The 12504-nt window shown below is 33.7% G+C and overlaps 2 protein-coding genes and 1 long non-coding RNA gene across 3 annotated transcripts; 2 read left to right on the top strand and 1 right to left on the bottom strand.

Annotated features, from left to right (window-relative positions):
* Positions 1-946: 946 nt before the first annotated feature.
* On the bottom strand, positions 947-2836 carry LOC114422360. Its single transcript, XR_003668682.1, has 2 exons — positions 2714-2836; positions 947-2590 (listed from the first exon to the last, which is right to left on the bottom strand). It is a non-coding gene; the product is annotated as an uncharacterized LOC114422360 (long non-coding RNA).
* On the top strand, positions 1413-5549 carry LOC114422348 (ELF3-like protein 2). Its single transcript, XM_028388662.1, has 5 exons — positions 1413-1669; positions 2322-2429; positions 2518-3263; positions 3960-4011; positions 4118-5549. The coding sequence occupies exons 1-5, from the start codon at positions 1442-1444 to the stop codon at positions 5105-5107; spliced, it is 2124 nt and encodes a 707-aa protein (XP_028244463.1). The 5' UTR covers positions 1413-1441; the 3' UTR covers positions 5108-5549.
* Positions 5550-8511: 2962 nt separating this feature from the next.
* Positions 8512-12100, top strand: LOC114422353 (glycosyltransferase BC10-like). Its single transcript, XM_028388669.1, has 2 exons — positions 8512-9848; positions 11112-12100. The coding sequence occupies exons 1-2, from the start codon at positions 9345-9347 to the stop codon at positions 11769-11771; spliced, it is 1164 nt and encodes a 387-aa protein (XP_028244470.1). The 5' UTR covers positions 8512-9344; the 3' UTR covers positions 11772-12100.
* Positions 12101-12504: the final 404 nt, after the last annotated feature.

The following is a 12504-nucleotide window of genomic DNA, read 5'->3' as shown; positions in this document are numbered from 1 at the left end:
TTATTATTGAGAACATTTTTAACATTTTTAAGCAGGAAAATCGTCACGTGTCTAAGACCAAATAATAATATCCGTATTAAAACTGCATGTTTTTCTTAAGCCGAAAGAGAGAGAAAAAAAATATTAAGCCATATAAATCACGTGTTAGTAAAAACTAAAAAGAGAGAGAACAAAATTACTACAAAATCAATCAACCACAATCTATGTTTCCACTTTCCTCAACCAAGTTGAACCAATCGCGATTCTGATGCAAACCCGACACGATTGGAGGGTGACATGCACGCACGTACGTACGTAGGAGGAACATGATAGTGGCACTTTGTGTGTGTGAAAAACTTCAAAAAAAAAAATGGTAAAATACGAGGACACGGATTTTCAGTGAGAGATTGACGAAAATGTAAACGTGTGGTAACCATGCACTGACTTACCCTTTGGCCTTTCCTTGCACTTCGCAGTGCATGCAATGCAAAGGAAAGAAGTTAAAGAGAGACTCGGTCACTGCCTCTGTCTCCAATCAATCATCCCGCATTCATTATGCCATGTTACTCTCCCTCTTATATTCCTTGCCTCCAACTCTTCTTCATCAACTCAACAACATGGTAGGGTCATCATCATCACTCACCAACAACAATGCTATATTGCTAGTGCTACTATTTCTTGCTCATACGGGAACACTACTTTCTCTACAAACATTGGGTATATTATTTTCTCACACTAGCTCTACCTATATTAATTGCCTTCCAAGTTTAATTTGCTTTCACTTGTTTTTCAATTTTTTTCAAATTTTTATTGGTTACTCCCTCGTGGTTTAATGGTGGCCTTGTTTTCCTACTCTATCTATCCATCTATCTTTCTTCAAACTTTTTTTTTTTAATTGAAGGAAAAATCTATCATATCTCCTTTGTACTTGCTGGAGTTTTTTTTCCTTTGATGTCCTTGTTTACGGTTTAAGTAATCTTCATTTGGGTTCTTGTGCTTTTCCAAGTTTGTTGTTGTTTGGTCGCTATGATTTGATTTTCAGCTAAAAAAGTTCAATTTTTAACAACTGGGTACACGTGAATTTGCGTTTTTATTTTTTTTATTTTTGCTCTCATTTATGATGTTTTCCTCCTCCTTTTTAGTAATGTGCGATCAGAAAAACTGTTTCTTTGAAGCTGGTTAATCTTTTTTTTTTTTTGTATGAGTTAATGCACCATGAATTGCTTGTGGATTTGACCCATAATTGTTTTGATAGGGTTGAATTGGAATTCTTATACTGGCTAAATTTTCGAACAGAACTTGTTTCTGTTATATGGATTTGAGTTTCTGGTACTTCTGAAGTGGTTTTGCAACTGAAAAACACATACTCGGCTAGCAATTTTGTATGAGAGGAATGAAAAGTATATGTATTGTGAAATTGGCAGAGATATGATGAAGTTGTTGCGAGTGGTTAGTGTGTAGAATGATGAATAGGACGAGAGGGGGAATTGAAGAGGGCAAGGAGATTAGCCCAATGTTTCCAAGGTTGCATGTTAAGGATGCAGAGAAACGAGGGCCAAAAGCACCCCCAAGGAATAAAATGGCACTCTATGAACAATTCAGCATCCCTTCTCAAAATTTTGCACCAGGATCAACATCCTTGTTTCCACTCCCACTCAGAAACTACACAGGTCCTACATCATCTAGCCACGTGAGTCAAGTGAAGTTCTTTAAATTTTTGCAATTAATCATTCTTGTACCCTTTTATCTTTGTCTTATTTTCATAGATGGTTGCATCGAAACTCACCTTGTTTTTCCTATTTCTGTCACTTTCATAAGCTATATAGAGTATAGACTTTTGATAGAAGTATTAAGCTTGAATGAGTTCTGATAGTACTAGACATTACAACCAAACTGGGAAGTTTAACACACAATTTAAGTAATAGTGATAAAAAAAATAGTACTGAAGTATTCTTAAAATGGTATTCAAAGGAAGCACATAACTGTATCAACAATGACATATCACTTTTCTTTTAACAACTTTTCTTATTGTCTTATTCTCAAATCCCTATCTGTTTCTGCCCCCTTATTTATGTTTCTGATCTTATAGTCATAAATATCACTCTTTTTTCTTATGGAAGCAAGGAAAGGGAAGTGGCTATGCCATCTTTTAACCCTCAAGTAGTTATGCTTTCTATCTCTCTTATTTTTGTTTTTCACTTTTCTTCAGTGGAAAGCACGGAGTACTTAGTAGCATACATAAACACACATGTGATCATAGTTACATACATATCTTTAAAAATAAGTTTTTCAGTTGATCCTTTGCAGCTATTTTTAATTTTGATGTTTACATTGTGCTGCAGATTAGTAGCAATCAAAGCATCCAATTTTGCACCTCTAGCATGCCTTCTATTCTGGCTGAGAAGAGTCAAGCCTACAATTCCAGAAAGACTAACTTAACCAAATTCACGGTGAGTCATGAGTGAGAACCAATGAAACCTACAAATTACCAAATTTGAATTTCTTGTGCTCATTGTCATTTACCGCAATTCGTTTCAGCAAGATGATTTCATAAACAGTAAGAATTCTCTGAAAGCACTTGACGGTGAAGATGCTTTTATATCTTCTGGTTCTGCACATAGAAAAAACTCATACTGTAGCATCATCCAAAATAATAAAGATGAAGGCAAACTTTCTTGTAGTAATTTGAGTTGTTCGCATAAAAGGCTGAATTCAATTAGAAAGGTGAATTCACCTGGTGCTGTAGACCTGATGTCAGAACAGTATGAGAAGAACCAGATAGAGGAGCATACAGAAGTGAGTCAAATTGGTCAGAAGCCAGAGGAAGTGCTTCCTCACTCATTAGATGGTTTTGGTGATATGACAGATGCATCATTAATCTCATTGGAGAAAGGTAAGAATTCTAAATCAATGAATAAAGAGCATAGATCTTTGAAGGAAGAAAACAGAAGTATTTCAGTAGATAGCTTGAAAACATTGCAAGGTAGCAGTGTCCGTACACAGGAAGAGCTTGCAGCTTTTAGGGACCAAATAAAGTCAAGGGACCATCACATTGAGAAGCCAGCAGCTAGTGAGCTACATAAATGTTCTGGTGAGTTAGAAATTGGTAGAAGGTGCTTCCTGGACAAGGTAAACAGGAATGAAGATGAGGAGACATATAGTCATTATGATGCTGTAAATAAATATAACTCAGAATGTACATCGGTTATGGATATTTCCCCTGACAATGTTGTAGGAGCTATAGGTGAACAACAATTTTGGAAAGTCAGAAGAACTATCATCAAGTAGGTTTATCTGTTTAGTAATATGTGTTTATTACTTGGTCTTTCTCTCTTTCTGTTAAGCTATACTTAAATTTACAACTGAACTATGCTCAGTTTGTTATTGTTTACAGATAATCTCTTTAAGTTTCTGACAAACTTTTAGACTTTTAGTGCATGGTTTTTAATGTGATCCATTGTATTTTGGTTCACCTTTATGCAACAAAATAATATAGCAACTTACAGATGTAGATGGTTCAACATCACAAGTAGTGACCATGGCCAAATCTTACATAGCGATAGATGAAATCCACAGACCAACATTCACTTTAATTTGTTTGAATATCCGTGACATGCATTATAACATGCCCTATAAGTTCTGGTTTGAAAGTATGGATTATGAACAGCCTATTTTGGGTAAGTCACTTTTGGATTTTACTGCTTCTTGCATCAACTAGCCTTTTCAAATATTAGTAAGCTTACCTCATTTGAATTAACGGAAAAAGAGTTCCAAACCTCAATTTTTCATTAGTTTTCCTCTGTTTTTTAATCTTGGACAAGATTCATCCTCCAAACGTACAGCTTTGCATTTCTCAAATTTTAATGCAGATTGAATCTAGTGAACTATTTCTTGAAGTGCGGACTTTTCGTCCCTTGATTTTTTAAATTTTTATTTTGATCTCTACTTGGACCTGATACTGACAACATTGCTCTATTCAGTCAACAGAAAATCTTTGTCAAGCAAGTGTCTGAGTTGCATAGACTGATAAAGGTAATTGCCAGACTACATATTCTTGGCTGCTTGTTCTATTAAATATATGCACCTTAATTTCACTCATCATAATATGAGGAGTAACTAAATCATTTCTTGTAAGCAGGTGCAAAGATTAATAGCAGGCTCACCCCATATATTGCTTGAAGATAACCTTTTACATAACAAGCCACCACAAAAAACATCCACAACCCAGAAATTTCAATCCGACTTTGCCGGCAAAAAACCATCGTCAGTTGTTAAACTTGACAATAAATCTGTGAAGGTCAATACAGATGAGAAGGCTACAAACAGTGCAGTCGGGAAGATTCCAATTCCTTGTATCAGCAACATAACCAAAGGCCATGCTAATCAACTACCAAACTATGGCCATCACTTAGGAAACCTTGCATTAGGCTCTGCAGATTCAAATTCCAAACAGCCCCCAAGCTATGTCTACCCTCCACCAGGAAACCAGTGGCTAGTTCCTGTCATGTCCCCATCTGAAGGCCTAGTATACAAACCAATCATAGGGCCATGCCCTCCAAATGCAGGCTTCATGGCACCCATATATGGTTCTTGTGGCACAATGAGCTTCAATCCTCTAAGCAAGGATGCTTCTTCAGATGCAACTCTTGCTCCAAGTTCTCACCAAAAGCTTGGAATCATTTCTGGTTCATCTTTATCCCAGTTACCATCATTCATGAATCATCCATCTTCTTTATCAGCTTCAGCTATTGAGCAAATGGGGCAGTCTAATGGTCCTGAAAATCACCATTCATGTGGAGAAGTCAATTCTGCCATATTGCACCAAAGCTCATCTAACATGTCAAGCCCAACAAGTCAAATGATGTCAAGAAACATTTCAACTTATCATCACTCACTGAAAGATAAGGAACTTCAGAGAAGCACAGCTAGTAGTCCTTCCAAGAGAATGAGTGGAGAAGCACTTCCTTTGTTTCCTTTAGCACCAACATTTTGGCAATCAGAAGATAGAAACACACAGGTTGAACATCGGCCACGAGTAATCAAAGCTATGCCTCACAATCCAAAAACAGCAAGTGAATCAGCTGCAAGGATATTCAGGTCAATACAAGAAGAAAGGAAACATTTGTAAACTAGTGACATAGTTTCTCTCATGACATGACATGTATGTTAATTCCAGATATTTCTAGTTTGACACTCTTAACATTGTATCTATAACCATTTTTCCCTGATAAATATACATGCAATGTAATTTATTGACAATAATACTAGAGGATTTTTAAGGAAGAAGCACATGCATGGTTGGGAGGAAGCTGAAGCAACACCATAAATTCATGAGACTAAAGAAAAGTATTTGTACCAACCACTTGAAGAAAGGCAGAAACCTTAGCAGCTAGCTTGCTCAGCCTTGTACAAATAAGTTGCTAGGTTTCATGCAGACCACAGTAGCAACATCACACACTCGAGCAAGGGAACCGCATTTGCAATAATGTAGAATTGTGGACCCTTTTGATTGTTTACACACCTGAATAGTTTTTTGTATTTTGATCAATACAAATAAGAGTCATAATCCACCATGTTGTTATTATTTAAACTAGGGAGAGAGGAAATGCATGAACTTCCCTTTTCTAAATAACCATTTGTTTCTATTTTATTTTAAATATATATTCAATATTTTTCTAAATAAAAATAATTTTTCTCAAGTGCAAGTTTCGTAATATATATAGTAATGAAATATAGAATTTAATTACTAAACATTACTAAAAAAATTCATCAATTATATTTTTTTTATTTTTAAGAGAAAAACTTTAATAAGGGTAAGTTTCAAAAATAAAATAAAAGTAAAAAAGTAGGGTGTGTGAAAGTAAAAAATCTATCTATTTATATATGATAATATATAAATTCTAAAGTATATAATATGTATGGAGATGCCATTTAGCTCTTGATATTTTCACCACACAGTCATTTTTGCTTAATTTCCATGACTAAATTATAATATATTTTTCTTCTTTTTTATTTTCATGAAGTCAATAGTAAAATTAAAGATTTTCTCCATAAAAATTTTTTCATTCCATATTGATCTTATCTTTCCATAAAATTCAATTTTTACATTTCATAAAAGTGTAACAAATAAAAACACACACATATATAATTACTTATCACCAAACACTAAAAGCACGAGTTAAATTTATATATAAAAAATGATTCCATATGTTTTTCATCTTCTTACAATTTTTATCTTTTCTTTCTCTATAATATAATATTTATTTGCATAATATTTTTTGAACCCCATCATTCCTTAATCACCAACATCTAAGCTATGAGCAACCTTAGAACAAAAATTACAAGTATTTTTTTGGTCTTAGTCAAAAGACCACAAATATTTTTTAATATATCGGATCAGAGACTAGTTTCACTTGCAATAATGGGTGCTGATCTAAGAGAATTTTACACAATCGAATATAAATATGATTCTCATTCATGTGAACGAGTAGAATCTTGCATCAATGCACCAACCCTTTGGATATCATATGACTCAATTTCTAGCTAGATAACATTTTTTTCATTCCTATTTAAAAATGCTTGAAAAAAAATTCTCATTACACCAAAAATTTAAACATAATGTCTATAATTTGAATATGAGAATATAAGTTATATATAGATAGTATAAAATAATTTTCCATCATTGTCCAACCACAACTCATTATGCATGATAAGTATATGTTGATTTTAATGATAATTATTTTACAAAAATAGATATCCTACACTCACATTGAATTATTCCTTGAAGTAAAGTGCATATTGCTATGTATATATGGAACAATTACAATTAATAAAAAAATTGGTCTTTGTAATTATTATATTTATGGTTAAGACACCATGCAAGACATGAGTTTAAATCAAGTATATAAATTATTTACTAGATATCAATGTAAATCTTACTAATCTTGAAATTGGTTGATTTAAATAGTTGAGTCTATTGATATAAAAAAACTGAGCCTTAGTTTGTTTTAAATATGTATGTATCATTTAATAAAAATAAAAATAAACACGTCAACTATTTGTTTTTATCTTTTAATATTTTTATTAAAAAAATAAAATATATTAATAAAGTGAAATGGCATTTAAAATTAAATATATATATATATATATATATATATATATATATATATATATATATATATATATATATATATATATATATATATATATATATATATTTAAATGTAGGCGAAATTTTAAACCTACTTGTTTTAAAATAGTGAAACATACTGTAATTTCATTTTACAAAAATTCTAAAGACACTTTCGCCTGCTTTAAGAAAAGGGCATCCTTGAAGCATTAATTGACACGGACAAGCAAATAATGTTGTGGCCGTTTTTTTTTTTTTACCAAGAATCTTAATTGAAAGTTGCCAACATCACCACAATCCAAACGTTGAAGGAAAGGAAAAGAGTAATTTGGTGAATACTTAATAGACTGAAAAAGTTTGCTGGTCCACGAATTATTCTACCTTGAAACAGTATGATTGGGAAAAATGCTCTGAAAGACATTAAAACAAGAATCAAAGGAAAACCCTACACTGACCCTTCAACAATTTACTTTCTCTAGAAACTGCCCCATCTCCAAAGAACTTGCATCCATCAAAGGACAAATTAATGAAATAAAGCAATTAAGAAAATCACATTACTATGCAGTACTACAATATGGGTATAATGAGGAATTTTCTACAACTAACATGTGCTCGTAGAAAATTCTAAGAACACAGACATAATGACTTACATGAACTCGCCGACACTTGCATCTACAATAAATCACATATAGATGTGAGTAAAAATGTTTGTGCTACCTCAAGTTTCATTTAGATTCAGAGAGATTAAAAAAAAATATAATAGTATTTTTTATTATATTATATTTTTGAAATATTTATAATTTTTTATGAATATTTTTTTAAAAAAAATTAACTGATAATTTTTAATGAGATTTTTTTAATATTTTTTATGTTGATGAAACTCGAAATAAAGACTTTATTTAAAAGATTTAAGTTTAGTTTTTTTCATATCAATATAATGTCAAGAGATAATTATATATTTTATGTTACAAGTTGATTCACATACTTTATAGTAATATTTTTTTTATCATCATAATATTGATGTAAAATATTTATCAATGTTATTAATGATTAATTTTTAATAAAGAATATAATTGGCTACTTTTAATAAAATCTTCACTTCTAATAATATTTTTTTATCTATAAAATTCAAATTCAAGATATTATTTAAAGAATATCAAACACGCTTCCACTCAAACCAAATGCCATATTTTTACACTTAATAGTCGATAGTGATATAAAAGAAAAAAATGAAAATAATAATAAAAATATCAAATAAGTGTGTATGATATTAAAGTGTCCATGCATTAGCGTTGACACTAAGAAGTAGAAAACAACGGCAATGGTGTGGGCCGAACCCAACCAAACCCAAAGCGACAGCAGCAACCTAAACTCAGAAGACAACAGACAAAAATCTATAAAATGAAACTCAATCTCAGGTTAATAGTTAACACTAATCATATGCTACTGTTTGTTTTGTTTTGTTTTGTTTTTTTCTCTCCTTGGAGTACCCGTTTCAACTTTCTTTAACTGAGGCTCCATTCAAAGCGTAAAAACAAAAACAGAAAGTGAAAAATTAGAAGCACCACTTGGCACGCTTTTTGCACAGTGATGATGAGAATGAAAGAGTAGAGATTGCAGGGATAGCACAATTCCCACTTCCATTGAAATCTGGCGCAATTCAAGAGTAAGGGAGAAAAAGTGTGAAGGGATTCAGCACTTTGTTCCTCAAACTTCTTTTTCTTTGCCATTGATGCGAATTGTGTATATATAACTGGCTTTTGTTTTCAACATGGCATCATGGTAATGCGTTTCTCACGCTTCTCTGCTTATTGTTTCTTGTTTTTCTTCCCTCTCTAATCCACCCTTCAATGCCGTTCCCACCCTTTGCCGAGAAAACGGGAAACCACACTTTTTGATTCGTTCAAAAGTCATAACTTTCTGGTTTTTGAACAGTATGAGCATTGTTGGTTTTGTGGGGAGCTGATTTTCTCTAGTTGTTTGATGTGATCTCGTGCTTAGTTTGGTGTTTTGATCTGTTATTTGATATGGATTGTGATTAGTTCTCCCAACAAAGAAGGAATGATCCTCCCATGTGGTAGAAATTAGAATAGTGTGACACGTTTGTTTTGATTTGGTTTTGCATAGAAAAGTGAGGTTTTTGATGCATATTAGGTGTTTGTGAGATTTGATTATGTGTGAAGGAACACGAGTACCCAGAATCTAAGTTTGATTGATAGAGAGCAGAGGAAAAACCATGCAGTCTAGGTTGGAGGAAGGGAAGGACCCTGCTGGATTAAGGACTACTCCCTCTAGGCCCTTCCCTTTGAGACTTCTGCAGTTCTTCTTGGCCTTTTTGGTTATTGGCCTAGGTGCTTCGTTTCTTAGCATGTACATGATTAGACATTTTGGCATTCATAATGTGGCTTTGCTACAGTCTTCGTTTAAGCCTTGCTTTGAGCAGCCGGCAAACATAGAAAGTTGGACTATGCCTCGGTCCAATTTGCTGCATGCCATGAATGACACCGAACTCTTTTGGCGAGCTTCTTTTGTTCCAAGGATCAAGAGTTATCCTTTTAAAAGAACTCCCAAGATTGCCTTCATGTTCTTGACTAAGGGACCCTTGCCAATGGCACCACTCTGGGAGAAGTTCTTTAAAGGGCACGCAAGGCTTTATTCAATCTATGTTCATTTGCTGCCATCTTATAATGCTGATTTTCCACCATCATCAGTCTTTTACAGGAGACAGATCCCAAGCCAGGTATAATCTAGCTTTATTCTATGTAAATTTGGCTTTAAATGTCTCATGGTGTTAGGTGCTATATGTATTCATCAGGAAAATAGCATTATCTTTATGGATTTCCATGTTTTCAATTGTTCATTGGCATGTTTTGCCATCCAAATTCTATATTATGAGCCACAGGCCATAGCAGTGCCATTTATTTGTTGGTGTTTCAACTTTCAACCCATCCGCCCTTATATTATTGTGGAATTTTATGATTGGTGTTAATTATGGTCATAATAAATGAAGGTCAGATACCATTCCTTTGTGTCATTTAGGGTCAGTAAGTAACAAATCTCAATGTAAGAGCCTAAAAACCACCTCCACTATGTCATGCTTTTTATGTCAAACAAATGTTAATTGTGTTGAAGTTACAAGATTTTAAGATAGAAAGGAGAGAAGAGAAAAACATAATATCCTTGAATTATGAATATGATTTGATGCAATGATCTTATTCAAAAGGCTAAGACACTAACCCTTATTCATACTGATTAATAAATAGACTCCTAATGATACTTAAATATGGAAACTAATCATCATAATTACTATCTGCTGAGGTGTGCATGTTTTAATAGGTTTTGTACCCTTTATTATTGTAGTTGTAACTTCTTTTCATGAATTAAAATTATAATCAATGAAGACTTTTGGTTAATAGATTCAGTTTGCCAGCATTTTATTTTTACAAACTACAAAAAACAGCATTGAGTCATTAATGCTGGTGATAGATTTTTGATCATCAGACTTGGTTTGAAAGCCTACTTAATAAATAATTTAGAAGAACACATTGAAATGCAGATAACACTGGTGGTCTATGGTTTTCTTGATGGCAAATGGAAATAAAACATACGTTTCTGAAATTGGATGGTATGTAAATTGTTACAAGGGGGGAAGGTTGGGAATTCATGTTATGATAATTGTTAGACTAGAAAACTGGGACATGAGAATTGCTCTGTGTGTGTGTGATGCATAGAAGCTTGGGGAAATTATGAAATAACTTACACTCGGCAATCAAACATGCTGTTATTGTATGATTTTTTCTTATTATCCACCAATTCATTGGGAGAATATGCTTCTAAAACCAAACAAAATATCAACTCCTGCTCCTTGATGTGCTCAATGAATTGTGCAATGGTTTTCAATTTTGATAATGTGACTGTTAGACCAAGAATAGGTTTAAGGTTAAAGATTTTGTATTTTTATTTTTTAGAAATTTCTAACCAGCCTTCTCCTTCACCTTCACAGGTGGCAGAGTGGGGAATGATGAGTATGTGTGATGCTGAAAGAAGACTTCTGGCTAATGCATTGCTTGATATCTCAAATGAATGGTTTATCCTCTTATCGGAGTCCTGCATTCCCCTCCAAAACTTCAGCATTGTGTACCGTTACATAGCACACTCAAGATATAGCTTTATGGGTGCAGTTGATGAACCTGGTCCTTATGGGAGAGGCCGGTATGATGGAAACATGGCACCTGAGATCAACGTGAGTGACTGGCGAAAGGGCTCTCAGTGGTTTGAAATTAAACGAGAACTAGCTCTTAGGATAGTTGAAGACAGAACTTACTATCCTAAGCTCAAAGAATTCTGCAGACCACACAAATGTTATGTTGATGAGCACTATTTTCAGACAATGTTAACAATTAATACTCCTCATCTTTTGGCAAATAGAAGCCTCACTTATGTGGACTGGTCAAGGGGTGGTGCTCACCCAGCTACCTTTGGGAAGGATGACATCAAAGAGGAATTCTTCAAGAAAATTTTGCAGGATCAGAAATGTCTTTATAATAACCAGCCATCTTCTCTTTGCTTCCTATTTGCAAGAAAGTTTGCACCTAATGCTTTGGGCCCTCTTTTAGACATAGCACCCAAAGCTCTAGGAATTGGAAAAAGGCCTGGCTTCTAAGCTGCATCATTGGAGGAGCACACATGGACGGGAGCATGTTAGTTAGCCATCTGTTAACTCCGTTTTAGTTGCATGATTCATCATCTAATCTCCCTGCTTTGCAGAAATTTTGAGTTGCTCCTCCAGCCTATAGATGTGTAGGGCATTGAATCTAAATCACATTTTATACAAGTATTAGCCAAAATATTGACTAATACTTTATTGGATTATTAGTTAAATAAATATTGTAGTCATCTTTTTGGAATATGTTTTTCCATTTACACAAGTTACTTTTCTGGCCATTAAAAAATGCACTAACGTATTATGTTGCGGCATCCAGTTTGTGGTTCTTTCAATTGGCAGTTTCCATCTCTGCTACTTGGTTTATCTTGCAACTAAGATGCCAAGGCCAGAGCTATGAAGTATACTCAGATGTCAGAATTATAGTTTGTTTCATCTTGGTAAAAATATTAGTAAAACTCTGTTTGGATACAAGACTAGAAGTGCTTTAGAGAACTTCTCTAATGGAAAAAACTCTATATTTCTAGTAGAAAAACTCTCAAAAAACACTTATAACATGTATCCAAACAGGTCCTAAGCCCCTCTTTTGGCCTGTATCTCAAAAGTAGATTGTGTGGTACCAGATTACCAGTGTCACTGTCAATTGTAGGCACATTGGATTGGTGAGAAGCTACTGCTTTAGTAAGTGCTTGTTTTGTTCCACTTCAGACATTTTGAATCCACGTCTGACTTG

This window comes from Glycine soja, chromosome 8, assembly GCF_004193775.1.
Source record: "Glycine soja cultivar W05 chromosome 8, ASM419377v2, whole genome shotgun sequence".
Lineage (NCBI taxonomy): Eukaryota > Viridiplantae > Streptophyta > Magnoliopsida > Fabales > Fabaceae > Glycine > Glycine soja.
This window is presented reverse-complemented; position numbering and strand designations above follow the sequence as displayed.